The sequence below is a fragment of the Primulina tabacum genome, chromosome 3, assembly GCF_025594145.1.
Source record: "Primulina tabacum isolate GXHZ01 chromosome 3, ASM2559414v2, whole genome shotgun sequence".
Taxonomy (NCBI): domain Eukaryota; kingdom Viridiplantae; phylum Streptophyta; class Magnoliopsida; order Lamiales; family Gesneriaceae; genus Primulina; species Primulina tabacum.
Window position 1 is genome coordinate 25,371,445 of NC_134552.1, and position 18,277 is coordinate 25,389,721.

The window sequence follows — 18,277 nt, forward strand, 5'->3', positions numbered from 1 at the left end:
GTGTGGATTGTAGGGCAATCAATAATATAACCATCAAGTATAGGCATCCCATACCTAGACTAGATGATATGTTAGATGAGTTGCATGGTGCATGTATTTTTAGTAAGATTGATTTAAAAAGTGGTTATCATCAAATTAGAATGAGGGAAGGTGATGAGTGGAAAACGGCATTTAAAACCAAATATGGGTTATATGAGTGGATGGTCATGCCTTTTGGCTTAACTAATGCTCCTAGTACCTTTATGAGGTTGATGAATCATGTTTTGCGTGCTTACATAGGAAAATTTGTTATGGTTTATTTTGATGATATTCTTGTGTATAGAAAAGATTTGGATGAGCATGTTAAACATTTAATACTTGTACTGTTAACACTTAGGGATGAACAATTATATGCTAATCTTAAGAAATGTGATTTTTGTACAAGCAAGCTTGTTTTTCTTGGTTTTGTGGTAAGTTCACAGGGGATACAAGTGGATGAGGATAAGGTAAGTGCTATTCGAGATTGGCCAACACCTGCTAATGTTAGTCAAGTTTGAATTTTTCATGGTCTTGCAAGCTTCTATAGGAGGTTTGTAAAAGATTTTAGCACACTGGCTGCACCGATGACGGCGGTGATTAAGAAGAACGTTCCATTTCATTGGGACGAGCAGCAAGAGAAGTCTTTTAATATTATTAAACAAAATTAATTAATGCGCCTTTACTTGTTTTGCCTGATTTTTCTAATACTTTTGAAATTGAATGTGATGCTTCAGGTGTAGGTATTGGTGGTGTTTTGATGCAAGGAGGACGACCAGTGGCGTACTTTAGTGAGAAACTCAATGGAGCAGCGTTGAACTATCCAACGTATGACAAGGAGTTGTACGCGCTTGTGAGGACTTTGGAGATGTGGCAACACTACTTGAGGCCTAAGGAGTTTGTGATCCATACAGATCATGAGTCTCTAAAGTACCTTAAGGGACAACAGAAACTGAACAAGCGGCATGCCAAGTGGGTGGCATTCATAGGGACATTTACCTACATAATCAAATACAAACAAGGTAAGGATAATGTAGTGGCCGATGCACTATCACGGAGGTACATACTAATCTCTATCTTGGATTCAAAAATCTTGGGATTTGAGCATGTGAAAGAGTTATATTTGTTGGATGAGGATTTTAAGGAGATATTTGAAACATGTATGCATGGTCCACATGATAAATTTTATTTGCTTAATGGTTTTTTGTTTAGAGAAGATAGATTGTGCATTCCTAAGTCATCGATTCGTGAATTATTTGTGAGGGAGGCACATGGTGGTGGTTTGATGGGGCACTTTGGTGTGGCTAAAACTGAGTTGTTTGCATGAGCATTTTTATTGACCACATATGAAACGTGATGTTGAACGTGTTTGTGAAAAATGCATTACTTGTAGACAAGCAAAGTCTAGAACACAACCACATGGCTTGTATACACCACTTCCTGTTCCTAGTAAACCTTGGATTGATATTTCTATGGATTTTGTTTTAGGTTTGCCGAGGACTAAGAAGGGGAGATATTCAATATTTGTTGTTGATAGATTTTCTAAGATGGCATCATTTTATTGCTTGTAACAAAACTGATGATGCATCAAACATTGCGGATTTGTTCTTTAAGGAAGTCGTTAGGTTGCATGGTATGCCTAGGACAATTGTATCTGACCGTGATGTTAAATTTTTGAGTTACTTTTGGAAAACTTTATGGGATAAACTTGGCACTAAACTGATGTTTTCTACTACATGTCATCCACAAACGGATGGACAAACGGAAGTTGTTAATAGAACTCTAGGAACACTTTTGCGTGCTATATTCAAAAAGAACTTGAAAAATTGGGAAGAATGTTTGTCATTTGTTGAGTTTGCTTATAACCGTAGCGTGCATTCTACTACGAATTATTCACCATTTGAGATTGTTTATGGTTTTAATCCTTTAACTCCTTTGGATTTGATGTCTTTGCCTTGAGTGAAAGGTTGAACATGGATGGCAAAAAGAAAGCTGAATTCGTTAAAAGTTTGCATGAGAAGGTCAAGGATAACATCGAGAAGAAGAATTTACAATACACGAAGCAAGCCAATAAGGGGAGGAAAAAGATGGTTTTTGAAAAGGGAGATTGGGTGTGGTTGCACTTGAGGAAGGAAAGATTTACAAAAAAACGATGTTCGAAGCTCTTACCTAGGGGTGATGGACCATTTCAAGTGATTGAAAAGATCAACGAAAATGCCTACAAATTAGATCTACCATGTGAGTACAATGTTAGTGCTACTTTTAATGTTAGTGATCTTTCCTTGTTTGATGTAGGAGATGATCAAGATTTGAGGACAAATCCTTTTCAAGAAGGGGAGAATGATGCAAACGTGGTTGATCAAGCACCAAAAAAAACATGAGAGTCGTTGGAGTTGCCCGAAGGACCTATAACGAGGGGACGTAGCAAGAAGTTTAAAGAAGCACTTCAAGGGTTCATGATGAGCTACCAAAAAGGACCTACAAGTTGGATGTCTAAAATAAAAGAGCTTGGGGAACATGGACACAACAATGGAAGTGTTTGGAATGTTATTCAAGTGATAAATGACCATGAGGACAGCAGCACTGCTGCGCACCAGCACAGGATCTCGTGCAACCGCGCGCAAATGGGCAGCAGGTGACGCGCACCCGCGCCACATTTTGCTCGGCCGCGCGCATGGCGCGCGCGCCACCACGCGAGTTCCGGCGCGGCCGCGCGCCGGGTGTTGCATGAAGGCAGTATAGCGCCCGCCCCCGCGCATGATCCGGCGCTACCGCGCGCCCAGGGAAGAAAATAAGGCAGTATGCTGCGCGCCCCAGCGCGAGATCTCGCGCCACCGCGCGCACTTCCGTGTCAAATTTGCTAGTTATCTTATTTAAGCCTTTTCACACAACATTCTTGTTATTTTATTGTATTAATATGCATTGTATCAAGGTTGAACGAAATAATTGAATGATATATCAAAGTTCTTGAGAATTCTCTCAACTTTACAAGGCAAAAACTTTGTCTTAAAAATCAAATCAAACTTATCAAAGATTGCATCTTTGTGGCGTTTGTCGATTGTTTTTCGCTCGGATTGTCAAAACAAGATCTTTGAAGGTTCGTTTGAAATTCAATTGTTTTATCATTGATATTTGTTGCTAAGTTTTAATAACTTAGAGGTGAATATCACAAACCGTTACTTGTTTCAAAAGATCGGGACAACAAATCGATCCTTGTTTGTTATTGAGTCGAGGGTGCGATTTCGATAATCGTGTTTGCTTCTCATTCGTACGAGGTTTCGCATCACCAACGATGTCCTGATTGATTTATCTGTCATCTGTAAGCTTAGTCCTGTGGGCTTCATCCAGCTCAATCCAAGTTTCTCGTAGAGAGAACTTGGCATTATATTCACGCTCGCTCCTCAGTCACAGATAGATTTTTTCATTAAATGACCCCCTATTTTACATGGTACAATAAATTCACCGGGATCTTGCGGCTTATGAGGAAGATTTAGTTCGTGTTCCTTCGGGAAATTCACTTTCCACCTGATCTGCAAACTCAATGTTAGTGTGTAGGTTCTTGAGATCTTCAAAACCCCTTTTCTTTTGAAATTCGGCATTTAATTGTAAAAATCTCTGGGGTAGGGGAGTAAAGAAATATTAATGCATTGATTTGAGTCATACCTCTCACTTTCCTTAACGCGGACTCTTTTGCTCGGCGTTGACTTATCTTCCCGGATAGGTGTGTGATCAGCCTTTTTCTCTTCTATGTTTACCCTATCAATCTCCTCATGCTGAAAAAAAAAAGCATTCACTTCCCTCAGATTTGGATCTTCAGTCTTTGGTACTGCACCTGATGGTTGAGACATGAGTTGCTTCGTTATCTGCCCCACTTGCGACTCGAGGATTTTCAAGGAAGAACCAATATTCGCCATGTGTGTCTCTAGGTTGTCAAGCCTAGACTCAGTCCTAGTCATCCTCTTGCCAGATTCAGTAACGAATGTCCCAACTAAATCCTCAAATGACGGCTTCCCTTCCCCATTTGATGTATTAACCACGGTGGAGGATTCAACACATTCTTATTATTTGCGTATGAAAAATTTTAATGGTTTCTCAAACCATGATGATAAGTGTTAAGGGGAGGATTATCCTCGATATCCTCCATAGCCTCCAAAGTCCTTGTTGTTGATGTATTGAACTTCTTCAGGAATTTGCGATTCTTCAATGACAATCGATGGTCCCTCAGTGTTTGATGTACTCATTTTATTCATGGTTTCTATCTGTGTATTCAATGCTGATACTTGCGCAGTGAGTGATGTGATAGGATCCACAGCATAAACTCCAGCTGTCCTCTGTTCTCCTGACCTCTCAGACGGCCATTGGTAGCTATTAATAATCATTTGCTCAAGCAAGTCATAGGCTTGAGCAGGAGATTTGGCAAAGATTGTGCCACCTGCCGCTGCATCCACTGTTGTCCGTGTCTGACCATTTAACCCGTTATAAAAGCTCAATCTATACCCAGTCTTCAAAACCATGATTCGGAAACCTCCGCAACAACTCATTATACCTTTCCCATGCCTCATAAAGCTGCTCAAAGTCAGTCTGCCTGAAAGTACTTAATCTCAATCTTCAACTGTGCAGACTTTGTAGAGGGAAAATATTTAGACAGAAACTTTGTTGCCAATTCTTGCCACGTTGTGATGCTCCCCAGCGCTAATGATTGGAGACATCCTCTTGCTTGGTCCCTGAGAGAAAACGGAAACAAACGCAGTCTAATAATATCATCAGGAACATTATTAATTTTTACCGTATCTGTGATCTCCAAGAAAGTCCTCAAATGAATGTGAGGATCAGCAGTGGCAGTTCCCGCAAATTGGTTCTGTTGAACCATATTTATTAGTGCAGGCTTCAACTCGAATTTGTTGGCATTTATGGTCCCTCGAGCAATGCCAGAATAATGTGTGTTGATCACTGGTCTGAAATGATCTCTAATAGGTATAGCAGTTTTGTGGGGACCCGGACGCTAATCATCTTCTTAATCATTTTGGGGATTTAATTATCAATTAAGATAAACAGGGTCTAAAATTATTCTTTTACAATGCAAGGGAGGAACGTAATGGAATTTAATTAATATACATATCTGTATAAAAATACAGTTCTGTACAATACACCTTCAGACTAGACTAAGTTCAACTACTAGATTTCAAGTCTTAGAACCATATCTACAACAAGTCCGGAATCACCACGCTAAAATTGTCCTCTCTCATCATCTTCTTGACCCCGGTCATGTCCCACCTGTTGTCATGCACACATACAAACAAGAAAACAGCCGGATAACTCAGGTGAGAATAAATCCCAGTATAATCAATGTGTACTTGCCATGGTATAATAAAGCATGAAACAGATATCACTACATGTATTATAATCTGACAATGCGAATCGATATCAAACTTTAAATAAAACATGAATTGAAATCTACAAAACATAAATTATACAATCTGTAATTCAACTCATGACTCGGCATCTCAGACTCGACTCATCTCTCATCTAATCTAGGGATCCCGGTGAATAAGAACATAATAGGTCTCCCACCTACTACTACCGGTCGCGGTGGCGGTACGTTCTTATTTTGGACTTTGGTCTAGTCTATATCGAATAATCTGTAATAAGGATGCTATCTATATCTGAAGCATCTCGATATACAAAACGTCCAGTATCTTGGCAAGTCTGTCCAAGACTAACCCAATTCTGACAATGTGCAATGGACCAGTGACTCCTCTATCATAGTCTAGCCCCTCTGTCAGTGACTCTCACTCAATAGCTCTCTGCTTTCTACTTTTTAATTCAATAGAATAAACATAATCATTAAAACACAAGGGTATAAAAACAATACCATACAAGTATGTGGTTTAGGGAAACTCGAGTTAAATCTAACTCAAGTCGATCTCCCAGTTAACATCGATTTATACCTTTCTATTCTCGATCTGACGAAGTCGAAGTTTCAGGTTCAAATCTGTCCATTCCCAATCTAGCAATGACAATATTGAACAGGTACAATATCAATCAATACTAAATCTGATCAATATCAATCAACTGATGTTTCGACGGTATAACAATACAGTCTCGATACCAATCAACTCACATATAAACACTCAATAACATTAAATCATAATCCTCAACAACATCAATCCAAAAGACTCATAATCTGTATCATTTCATACACATATATGCTGGAATTTCCTAACAAAGTCATATCTTATCCGTTTTTCAATCCGGTATCAACTATGTTTGCTCTTCCATCTCAACAACCTATACTATCAAGCATATATGAATTCCTCCAACACATGTGTATCAAAACATGCTGAAAAGCAATAAAATGTATACCCTTTTCGAAGCCCTTATCAAGAGGATCAAGAATCTAAGCTCGGATTTAAATTCGGTTGGCCGGATCATTCAAAACCAACAACTTAAGCTTGAAGAAAACTTGACCTTTCCCTGGAGTTTCTCTCGGTAGTCTGATGTTGAGAGATGAAGAGTGAAGGACAACACATAATATTGCATGTCCAAGGGCAAGTGTCTTATTTTTCAGCCAACACGTCTTACCGCGGGTGTGCTCACCTTTAGACCGCGGGTGCGCTAAGCTCACGGCATCCCATCCAAAATTCTAGAATCTACGACCGCGGGTGCGCTCAGTCATGTACCGCGGGTGCGCTAACCCTACTGTAGCAACACCGCGGGTGCGCGCTGTCTGGTACCGCGGGTGCGCTGTCGTCTGTATGCAACAATCCAACTCACTTCCCACACACCGCGGGTGCGTTCGAATTTGAGGCGCGGTTGCGGTCTCTCTCTTTGTCAACAACTCAATTTGCAACGTCGCTTCTCCACGTCTGTTCTTCCATCTCCTTATTCATAATATATAACAATTCAAAAGTATCAAACTAAAATCTCAGGCATTACACGTTTGGCGGGTTATATCTCGCATCCTCTCTGTTTCAGCCATTGCTTTATTTTCCTCTCTTCTTGCTTTCCTTAATCTACTTGCAGTTCTTTCGATTTCCGGATCAAAAATCAGCAAGTCCGGATTTTGATATCTTCGCATGCACTGCAAAACAGTAAAATTATAAATTAACAAAAAAAATAAATAAAATAAAATCTAAATTAAAGTCAAGACTTCTTAGTGATGATATTAATATGCAATTAAATAGTTTACTCCCCGGCAACGGCGCCGAAAACTTGTTGCGTGTTTTCACTATTGCAAGTGTACGGTGTCAAGTTTTAGTACTGGTCTGAGTATCGATCCCACGAAGAGTAATTATTTAAAACTGTATATTAAGTACCATAATTGACATAGTTCAACTTTATTTAGAAAAATCAAAGAGATAGTTTACAATCAATTCAAAGCAAATAACGAATCCTATTAATTCTTAGCACGCAGTTGAAATTCAGTTAGTAGATCAATCTAGAGATATGATTTCGTCTAGTCTCCCCTGTACTAAATTAAAATTGACTAACATATTATTAAATTGCATCATGTTTACTAACCACGAATTCGCAATTTTCCTATTTCCTTTTTCAAGTGATAAATGGAACTGTATTATCTATTACTGATTTTAATATGTCTATTCAAAATCACGTAACATATAATATATGCAAACAAGGTTCTTATTATGGATTCAGCAGAGTTATACGTCTTTTGCACATTATAAACATCTGACGATGTGATTTCCCCTGTCCTAATTTCAATCTCCTCTCTCGAGTGTTAAATCTTAATTATTTGATAAATCGAATTATGTCCAGTAATCCAAAAGCATTAAAGAAAAGAAATCATAAATAAACACGATGAATTAATTTAATGAAAATTAAAAACGTCAATAACATAGGTTAGACCACGACAACGTCAATCTCTATAAAATAAAATTAGTTCATACTCGAATCTAAATCAATACAAAACATGTTTCTAATCATTAAAAACGTAAAAGTAAATAACCGAATTAGAAACGTGTTGAAGAGAGATGAAAGTGCGTCTCCGTGTCCGGATTAAGCGTTTTCTGTCTCCGTTCTTCGCGTTACGTGATCCGCTCTCACTTTTGCTCTCATTTTCTCTGTTATGTCGGCTATCCTCTTAATTCCTTCTTTTCTTGTTTATAAAGCCCACGATGAAACCTAAAGAATCTGGCATTCGTGTCGCGCGCATAAACTCGCGCATATGCGCAGGTCATTCTTTGTATGAGCTTCTTCTCTCGCGCATATGATTTCCTTTCTTGCGCGCATATGCGCGCCCATGACTCGCGCATAAGCGTGGGTCTTTCTGCCTCTACGCTGGGGCATGCGCACAATTTTCTTCTAAGCGCCATTTTCACTCCTTTTCATGCCCATGTAGTAGCCTTACCTAGATTCCTGCAATCACACCAAAAATAACAAAAAACGCATAATTCCACCCAAGAAAACTAACCATCTATATGAATTATAAGGATAATTTAAGTGCACAAAATGCACTTATCACGGACGTTACATATTAGTATTTAAAGTTTTACAAAAAGATATTGAGGATTTTTTTATTTAGAGATTTATGCTTTATTTTTAAGTTCAATTTTGGATTATTTTTAATTGGTGCAAAATATTTATATTTTAAATGTTTAGTGATTCGGAAGAATGAATTAGAAAAAAAAATTGTATTTTTTAAGAAAAACGAGTAGAGGACGTTTCATGGGGTGAGTTGTACAAAGGGTTGTATCGATCAAATCTTCTAATAGAATCCTTCTGGAAATAGAATTAGGGGAGACGTAGAAGCTTAGTCTTCGAACTTCCATAAACAAATTCTTGCCTCTTGTCATTTTCATTCATCTTACATGCCATATCTGTCATTACTTGTGTTGTTTATTCATGTACTTGAACTCATGTGTTAAACTCGCATATATTTTATTCACTTAGTACTTTGAGTTGTTTTCACACTTAATATATAGTAGCTCATCTTATGAGTCTGATTTGATAATAACAGTTTTAAGTTTTGCATTATTTGTCATATTTGTATAACACTTCATTCATCCTTCTATATTATTATATTTGATCCTAACATTTTCTTTATATATTTAAAATTTAAAATGAAACATCGATCTTATTAAACACTTGGTTTTGTAGCTACATTTACCCTTCAACTAATTTTAATAATCACATGCATTGTGGAAAGTTGTTTATATGATGATTAATTTTTTCATCATAAACTTCCACTTTATGCGTGTAGATTGTAGTGATATTATCATACTATAAACTTTAAATATATGTCAATGAATTATTGCTTTATATATATATATATATATATTTTAGAGATTTACATTTGGTGAGGGAGCACGAATTCGATCCGGGCTTATACCCAAACCCGAAACTCAATGATTTAGACCTTTCTTGATTTATTCGAGGGAAAATTGGAATTTTGGTATTATAAATTTTGTTTTTTGTGATTTTAATTTTTTATATTATCAAATTTCAATTTTAAGCATATATTTTAAGATGTTAGCAAATTTTAGTCTCTTTTTTCATTGACTTTATTTATTTAACACTACACAAATCAGCGTTACAACAACGCAGTATTGGTGCCACATGAACGAAAAATATTAAAATTGCCAAAAACAAAAATATCTTAAAAAAGCTTAAATTTTACAAAATAAAATACCAAAATTGCAAATAGACAAAAATACAAGATAAAAAGGTATAATTTTCCCTTATCTCATACATTTTTTAAGTTTTTATTTTTAGATTATGAAATGTTTTGATGATTTATAAGCTTTATGTCTTATTATATAGGGAAAAAAATTAGTTAAAGAGAAAGAATTTGATAATAATTTGGATTTCAGGATGAAATGCGATTTTTTGTATGTTAAATAAAGTTTATTCTATTTTAGAATTTCTCAGAAAACTATTTGATTGCAATACAGATGATCCTAGGATAGAAGAATCTGTGGCTTTGTGCTCCAAGAATTGCAACAAGAAGCGTGCACACTACAAAAAAAAAAATGTTAGCGACGATTTTCTATAGAATGTATGTATAGTCAAATAAGAGAAACGTTGTGCGTTTTATCTGAAAATCTAATCCTAATACTTGTACGATGATGATATTAATATGATAACAAAATAAGGCTTGATAAAAAAAAAAAGAAGAAAAAATTATTTAATTCCTAAAATCATATAAAAATATTTCTTTTATAGAGAAAAACACATTATTTTATATTTGCAATTCAAAAATTAAAAAGAAAAGCTTCATAGTCGTATGTAAAAGAAAAGCTTCATAGTCGTATGTTTTTAACTGTAAATATTTTTTTCTACTTTTAAGTAGTAATTAAAATAAAATCCCAGTGAAAAACTTCTTTTAAAAAAAAAATATTAGGAAATAAAATATGAATGGACGCCACGGGTGGGTCTCAGTCGTATAAACATGAGCAAGATCAATGCCAAAACCAGTCCAAACAATACGAACTCACATGTTCTCATAAACTCCTCCATCGCATATCCAAGAAAACAAGAGGATCTTGTGTGCCATAATCCATAAACAAGGTTCATGGAACTAAAGATTTATGTATTAAAGATTCAAGTCTCCAAGATCATGTATGTAGCAGGACTCAGACTCAAAAACAAGACACATTTCGGCTTTCGCCCATAGGAAATAAGAAAATATCATATGGTTAAGGTTTACAAGAGACAACAAAATGGAGATGGGCTCACAAATGTATGGCAGTAGGTGGGGTGGAGAGTGGTAAGGAGGGGGAGTTGCACTAATAAAATATTACTCAAAACCCAGAACTCAGTCTTTAACGCTTCCCTCTACAGCAAGAAGAGATTCAGGCGAAGGCATTAACCAGAATAAGCACGTATTAGTTACCCGACTGTTTAGGGAGAATTTTCTGGGGTCTTCACGGAAACATTTGTGCTATCTTTATGAAATGTGACGGCCGTTCGAAAATCTTCAACTATGGATGCATCCTTGAACTTCAGGGCAATTGTAGAAAGACCATCTTTCCCTTCACTAGCACTATTCACACAAGCAAAAGTGATGCCTTTCTTCTCCATGCCTGTTAGCTTCAAGTCTGGAAAAAGATTAGCATTCAAAATTAATCGGTAATTTCCCCGAGCCCTCATAACAAGCCGGGATTTATCAGTTCCTGTAGTTGGAACATTGACCTTTAGTTCACCCTTTCCCCTCTCCTTCCACACTCCAGCAACAAACTCAAACAGCACAGAATAAGCAGTGAAAACAGTTTCCTCATTCTCTTCTCCTGTCTCGACAGGAACCTCTGGCATGGAAGAAGATTTGCTGTTCTCACTTCTGTCCACGGCATAGGAGCCAAAAGTTCCAAACAAAGAGGAATTTCCATTATCAGAAACACCAAAACCAAATGAAGAATGATCATTCTTCAACCCAAAAATGGAACCAGTGTTAGAATCCAATAGAGAACCATCTTTAGGAATTGATCCAAATGAGAATGCCGTACTAGAAAACCCTGTTCCAGCTAATCCGGAGAAAGCATTTTGGCTACTTGAAAGATTTTGAAATGAGCTAAAAGAGGCTGTTTCGGAATTCTTTTGAACAGTATCATCCCCATTGGCTTTTTATGTTAGAATTTTACTTAAAAATCATGTTTCTGCACATATATAAACATGATAAAACTATATACGGAAGCAGATCGAGTATTACCTTCGGCCATTGAAAATTTTTGATTTCTATGCTTTTCCTCTCAGTTGAAGCCTTCTAAGAACTCCACCCTCTCGATAGATGGTGTATAATTTCCTTATGAGGTGTGTGTGCTTAGAGACCTCAATCGTCTCTATTTATAGGCATCTCATACCATCAACGGGAAAATTTGGGAGCATGAATGTTAAAAGAAGATTCGTGTACGTATCTTAATTTTCTTGGCCGTCGCCAAATTCAATTTGTACACGCTACTTCTTTTAATATGTGTCACGTTTTTCTTACATTCTCCCACTTGACACATATATCTCATTTACCACAGGAGAAAACAAAATACATGAATCATGGCGATAGGTCATCTTAAAACGAATATTATCTTCCATGTATTACAATGCATTATGTCTCTCAAATCTGTATAACTTAATGAATAAACCCAATGTTTATTCGAGTTCCAACTTTATTGATATTTCTCGAATCACTGAATGTGTGCACAACAACATATATGAGAAAATATCACATCATAGTTTCATTAATTTGTTCTTACAACAAATATTACATAAAGGAACCAAGTCCCATTCTTTCTGTATGATCCTTAAATTTCAATGGTGGCATGCCCTTAGTCAAAGGATCCGCAATCATCAATTCAGTGCTAATGTGCTCGATAAGTAACTTCTTATCTTTAACACGTTCTCTTATAGCTAAATACTTAATGTCGATGTGCTTGCTTCGACTACCACTTTTATTATTTTTAGCCATAAAAACAGCAGCTGAATTGTCACAATATATTCTTAATGGCCTAGATATAGAATCCATAATTATGAGCCCTGAAATGAAACTCTTCAACCATACACCATGTGAGGTTGCCTCAAAACAAGATACAAACTCAGCTTCCATAGTGGAAGTAGCAGTCAATGTCTGCTTTGCACTTCTCCAAGATACAGCTCCACCAGCTAGCATGAAAATATATCCTGAAGTGGATTTTATTGAGTCAATGCAGCCAGCGTAGTCTGAATCAGAGTAGCCAATTACTTCCAAATTCTCAGTTCGTCTGAACATAAGCATATAATCTTTGGTCCCTTGAAGGTGCCTCATTACTTTCTTTGCAGCTTTCCAATGGTCTAAACCTGGATTACTCTGATATCAAATGCAATGTCAGGTCTAGTGCAAACCTGAGCATACATTAAGCTTCCGACAGCAGAAGCATAAGGAATGTTTTTAATTTGTTCCCGCTCTAGATCATTCTTTGGGCATTGGCTCAAATTGAATTTATCGACTTTCACAACGGGAGCTATACTTGGTCACAACGGGAGCTATACTTGGTGAACAATCTTTCATCCGATATCTCTCTAAAACTTTGTTTATATAGGTTTCTTGAGACAGACCTAGAATACATCGAATTCTGTCTCTATGTATCTTAATGCCAATGACATAAGATGCATCGCCCATATCTTTCATATCAAAGTTTTTAGAGAGGAATTGTTTCACCTCATATAACAGACTCTTATCACTGATTGCAAGTAATATATCATCCACATATAGAATAAGGAAACAAATCTTGCTCCCACTGACCTTCTGGTATATACATTGATCCATGTGGTTCTCAACGAATCCGAATGAAGAGATAACATTATTAAATTTTAAATACCATTGACGGGAAGCTTGTTTCAATCCATATATAGATTTCTTAAGCTTAGAAATCAATTGCTCACCATTACTAGAGAAGAATTCTTCAGGTTGTTTCATATAAACCTCTTCCTCTAGTTCTCCATTGAGAAAAGCAGTTTTCACATCCAGTTGTTGTAAATCAAAGTCAAAATGTGCAACTAATGCTAGAATGATACGGAGAGAATCTTTCTTAGATACAGGAGAAAAAGTCTCCTTATAATCGATTCCTTCCTGCTGAGTGAATCTTTTAGCAACGAGTCTTGCTTTATATCTTTCAATGTTGCCTAATGGGTCTTTCTTTGTTTTGAAGACCCATTTACATCCAATGGCTTTTACACTATCAGGCAACTGAACAAGATCCCAGACTCCATTAACTGCCATAGAATTCATCTCTTCTTTCATAGAATTAAACCATAGTTTTGACTCATTACAACTCATGGCTTGTGAAAACGTTTCAGGATCATTTTCGGCTCCAATGTTAAAGTCCGATTCTTGTAAATAAACAACATAATCACTAGATATTGATGATCTCCTTATTCTAGTAGATCTCCTTAAGTTGTTTGGTTGATCAACAATTTCTTGTTGTTCTTCATTAACAACTTGATCTACTGGATTTTCATCAGCAATTTGTGGAACTTCAGTAACTGGTTGTCTAACACCCATTTGGTCTTGAGGGGTGTGAATAACGACCAATCTGTCATTTGAATAAGAGGGTTGTTCATTAATGTGATCATTCTCAAGAATTATGTCATTTGAATGATCACTCCCACTAATCAAATCATTCTCAAGAAATTTTGCATTTCTTGATTCCACAATTCTAGTGTTGTGAGATGGACAATAGAATCTGTACCCTTTGGATTTTTTGGCATACCCAATGAAATATCCACTTATAGTTCTTGGGTCCAGTTTCTTTTCATGTGGGTTGTAAACTCTTATTTCTGAAGGACAACTCCAAACGCGTATATGTTGCAAACTCGGTTTCCAACCTTTAAATAACTCAAATGGCGTCTTTGAGACAGCCTTAGTTGGAACTCGGTTTAATATATACACAGCTGTCTTAAGAGCTTCAGTCCACAAGGATTTAGGAAGTTTAGAGCTACTAAACATGCTCCTCACCATGTCCAATAATGTTCGGTTTCTCCTCTCAGCTACGCCATTTTGGTCCGGAGATCCAGACATAGTATATTGGGCAACAATCCCATGTTCCTGGAGAAACTTCGCAAACGGACCAGGTGCCTACCCATTCTCAGTGTATCTACCGTAATATTCTCCACCTCTATCAGTTCTCACGATCTTAATATGTTTTCCACATTGCTTCTCCACTTCAGCCTTATAAACCTTAAAGGCTTCAAGTGCTTCGTTTTTGTTATGAAGCATGTAGATATACATGTATCGTGAGTAATCATCAATGAAAGAGATGAAGTATTTCGGACTTTGCATGTCCATATCTGGACAACAAATATCTGAATGTATGATTTCTAATATTGTTGTACTCCTCTTGGCACCCTTTTTAGACTTATTGGTCTGCTTTCCCTTAATGCATTCCACACAAGTCTCAAAATCAGTAAAATATAAAGTACTGAGTACTCCATCATTTACTATTCTTTTAATTCTCTCTATGGAGATGTGTCCCAATCTCCTGTGCCACAATATAGAAGAATCTTCATTTATAACACATCTTTTAATACCTCCTTGAACCTGCATAGTGGTGTTATTATTTTGTAAAAAAATAGAGAAAAGACCATCAATCATTGTACCATTTCCAATAAGATTTGATTTATAAAACAAATTTATTGATTTATCCAAAAACTGAAATGAATAATTAATAGGTACAAGTTTTGAAACTGAAATTAAATTTCAAGAAAAACTAAGAACATAAAAGGTCTTTTCCAATTTTAAAATATAACAACTATTCAACACTAGGCAGCAAGTCCCAATAGCCTCCACATGCGAAGACATCTTGTTTCCTGAATAGATGCTCCGCTCATTTTCTATTGGTTTTCTAAGGTTTTGCATACCCTGCAAGGTATTTGTAACATGGATTGTAGAACCAGAATCAATCCACCATGTGTTATAAATTATATCAACCATATTAGATTCATAACAAACAAATGAAGTAGGAATACCTTTCTTTTCAAGACAATCCTTAAATTTATTGCAATCCTTCTTAATATCTCCCGTCTTTTTACAGAAGAAACACTTGGATTCTTTCTTGATGTCAGGTTGGGGTGTAATTATTCATTTTCCTTTTCCCTTTACTTTGGCTTGTTTCTTAAATTTTCCTTGTGTAGTCATAAAAAAATTATCACTCGTTTCCATCAACAACCTTCCTTCCTCTTGAACACACATGGTCATTAATTCATTAATCGACCATTTATCCTTATGTGTATTGTAGGAAATTTTGAAGGGTCCATATTGCTGTGGAAGAGTGCATAAAATGTAGTGCACAACAAAAGTCTCAGACATTTCCACTTCAAGTGTCTTGAGCCGAGCCGCTATGTCCCGCATCTTCATGATGTGCTCTCGCACACCTCTCACACTGGTGAGCCTTAATGAAGAGAATTTCATAATTAGGGTGCTTGCTAGTGCCTTATCTGAAGACTGAAATGGTTCATCAATAGCCTTTAGTAATTCTCTGACATTATTATGCTGATCGACAGAACCACGCATACCAGCAGAGATTTTGGTCTTTATGAACATTACACAGAGTCGATTAGATCGCCCCCATTTTTCATAAAGATCAACATCATCCGGAATGATGTTTTCAGTAATAGCAGATGGTTCGTCTTTCCGTATAGCATAATCAATATCCATCCACCCCAATTGAAGAAGAATTCTTTCTTTCCATATTTTATAGTTATCGCCTTTTAGTTCGGGAATGTCACATTTCATATCAGAAAAACTCGCAGGTTGCATAACTGCACAAAATATCATATGCTTAAAATTTTGAGACAATATAATGTTTTACCAATGTAATTCATGTTTTAAAAATCTAGTGACATAAAATTTGCCTGTGGGCTAAAATTTTAATTCAATAAGATTTTTCTGTAACTTTATGATAAAACTATAAAAATGTATTTTCCGTAACTCCTGTGGATAAATTAAGAAAAATATAATTTGATATTTTAACCTAATTAGTTATATAAATATAATAAAAATCCATGTGGGGTAAATTTTATTATGTTTATATAATTAATTACAATTGATGTCCATTATGTGATCCAAACCCACTTAATGCATAATTTTTCATAATTAAGGATGTTGTGACTATTCCTCAATTATTTAAAATTATACGGTTCACCGGACAAAATTTTGGCTTTACTTAATGCTTTATATAATAATTATTTCGCAATCAACACTTTCCAAGAGTGCTCACAGGAAAGATAGGTAGGGCTAAGGCCCTTTAAATACCTAACTCCTAGACAGAGCAACGTTCCTCAGGGAGACCAATGGCTAGTCAAGGCAGTTTAAACCGATCTATGAAGAACTCCCTCAGATCATGTTTTCTTACGTCACCTTATAATTATTATTCACTTTAATTATCCACATTTATTTGAATCTTTATAAGCCAAAATTTTTCGTTTAATATCTTTATATTCACATTTTTACTTAATATGAACAAATACTTTCCCCATCAGTTTTTCTCTTCAATCAGAGTAGTGATAAAGTGAAGATCACATTTACGAGAAAATGTGGACTCCTCATCAGTTTTTCTCTTTTATCAGAGTAATGATAAAGTGAGGATTCTTTGTTCATTTGTGAATATCTGAAATATTTTAATTTTTAATATTATATTCACATCTTACTTAATATGTTCATTTCAAATTATAAACAACTTAATATAATTTAATATAAACATAATGTAAATATTGATGAACCAATTATTTTTTCAATATTATTTGCATTTTAAATTTCAAAATTAAATGCAACCATAATATTAAAATTGCATGTACACATCAAATACTTATCCATAATATTTGACATTTTATATAACATGCAAAAATAATTTCTAAACATGTATTAGAAATTACGTCGAACTTTAGAATTATTTTAATGTGTACAAATTATTTAACCAAATGCTATATGTATACTGATTTATACATATAACTTTATTACACATTAATTATTTATTTATTTATTATTATTATTAAAAATAATATATATATATATATATATATATATATATATATATATATATTAACCGAAATTTGCAAGCAATATTTTAACCAAAAATTGCAAGCAATTATTTTATGTGGGTCCCGCAATAATTTTATTTATTTATTTATTATTATTATTATTATTTAAAAATAATAATAATATTGAATGTGAGGTCCACATCATTTAATTTGACAATTCATTATCGACAATTGAAAGAATGGTTTAAATGTGAGGGTCTCGTGGGAATCCAATCAATCCATCCGCTTAATAATTTATCACAATGCATGTACATGATTGTTTCAGACAGGTTGTTTATCTTCTTCAAGCTCTCTCCTTTGGATAATTTTCTTTCAATTGCTTATTTCATTTCTCCTCTGGAAAATTTCAAAAAATCAAATCTCCAATTTTTAAGATTTCAAGGAGAAGTTTAAGGTGCAACCGAGAAAAACTTTACAGGTAAGATTCTTAATTATATCCAAACTTTTATTTTACGTAAAGATTCCCAAAATTTTCAAGGCAGAGGAAAGTTACTCTGATACCAAATGTTAGAATTTTTCTTAAAAATCAAGTTTCTACACATATATAAACATGGTAAAACTATATGCGGAAGCAGATCGAGTATTACCTCCGGCCATTGAAAATTTTTGATTTCTATGCTTTTCCTCTCAGTTGAATCCTTTTGAGAACTCCACCCTCTCGATAGATGGTGTATAATTTTCTTATGAGGTGTGTGTGCTTAGGGACCTCAATCGTCTCTATTTATAGGCATCTCATACCATC

At 35.5% G+C, this 18,277-nt stretch overlaps 1 protein-coding gene across 1 annotated transcript; it reads right to left on the reverse strand.

Moving 5' to 3' along the window:
* Positions 1-10,773: 10,773 nt before the first annotated feature.
* LOC142538614 (nuclear pore complex protein NUP50B-like) lies at positions 10,774-11,690 on the reverse strand. Its single transcript, XM_075643929.1, has 2 exons — positions 11,681-11,690; positions 10,774-11,591 (listed from the first exon to the last, which is right to left on the reverse strand). The coding sequence occupies exons 1-2, from the start codon at positions 11,688-11,690 to the stop codon at positions 10,876-10,878; spliced, it is 726 nt and encodes a 241-aa protein (XP_075500044.1). The 3' UTR covers positions 10,774-10,875.
* Between the last annotated feature and the right edge of the window lie 6,587 nt (positions 11,691-18,277).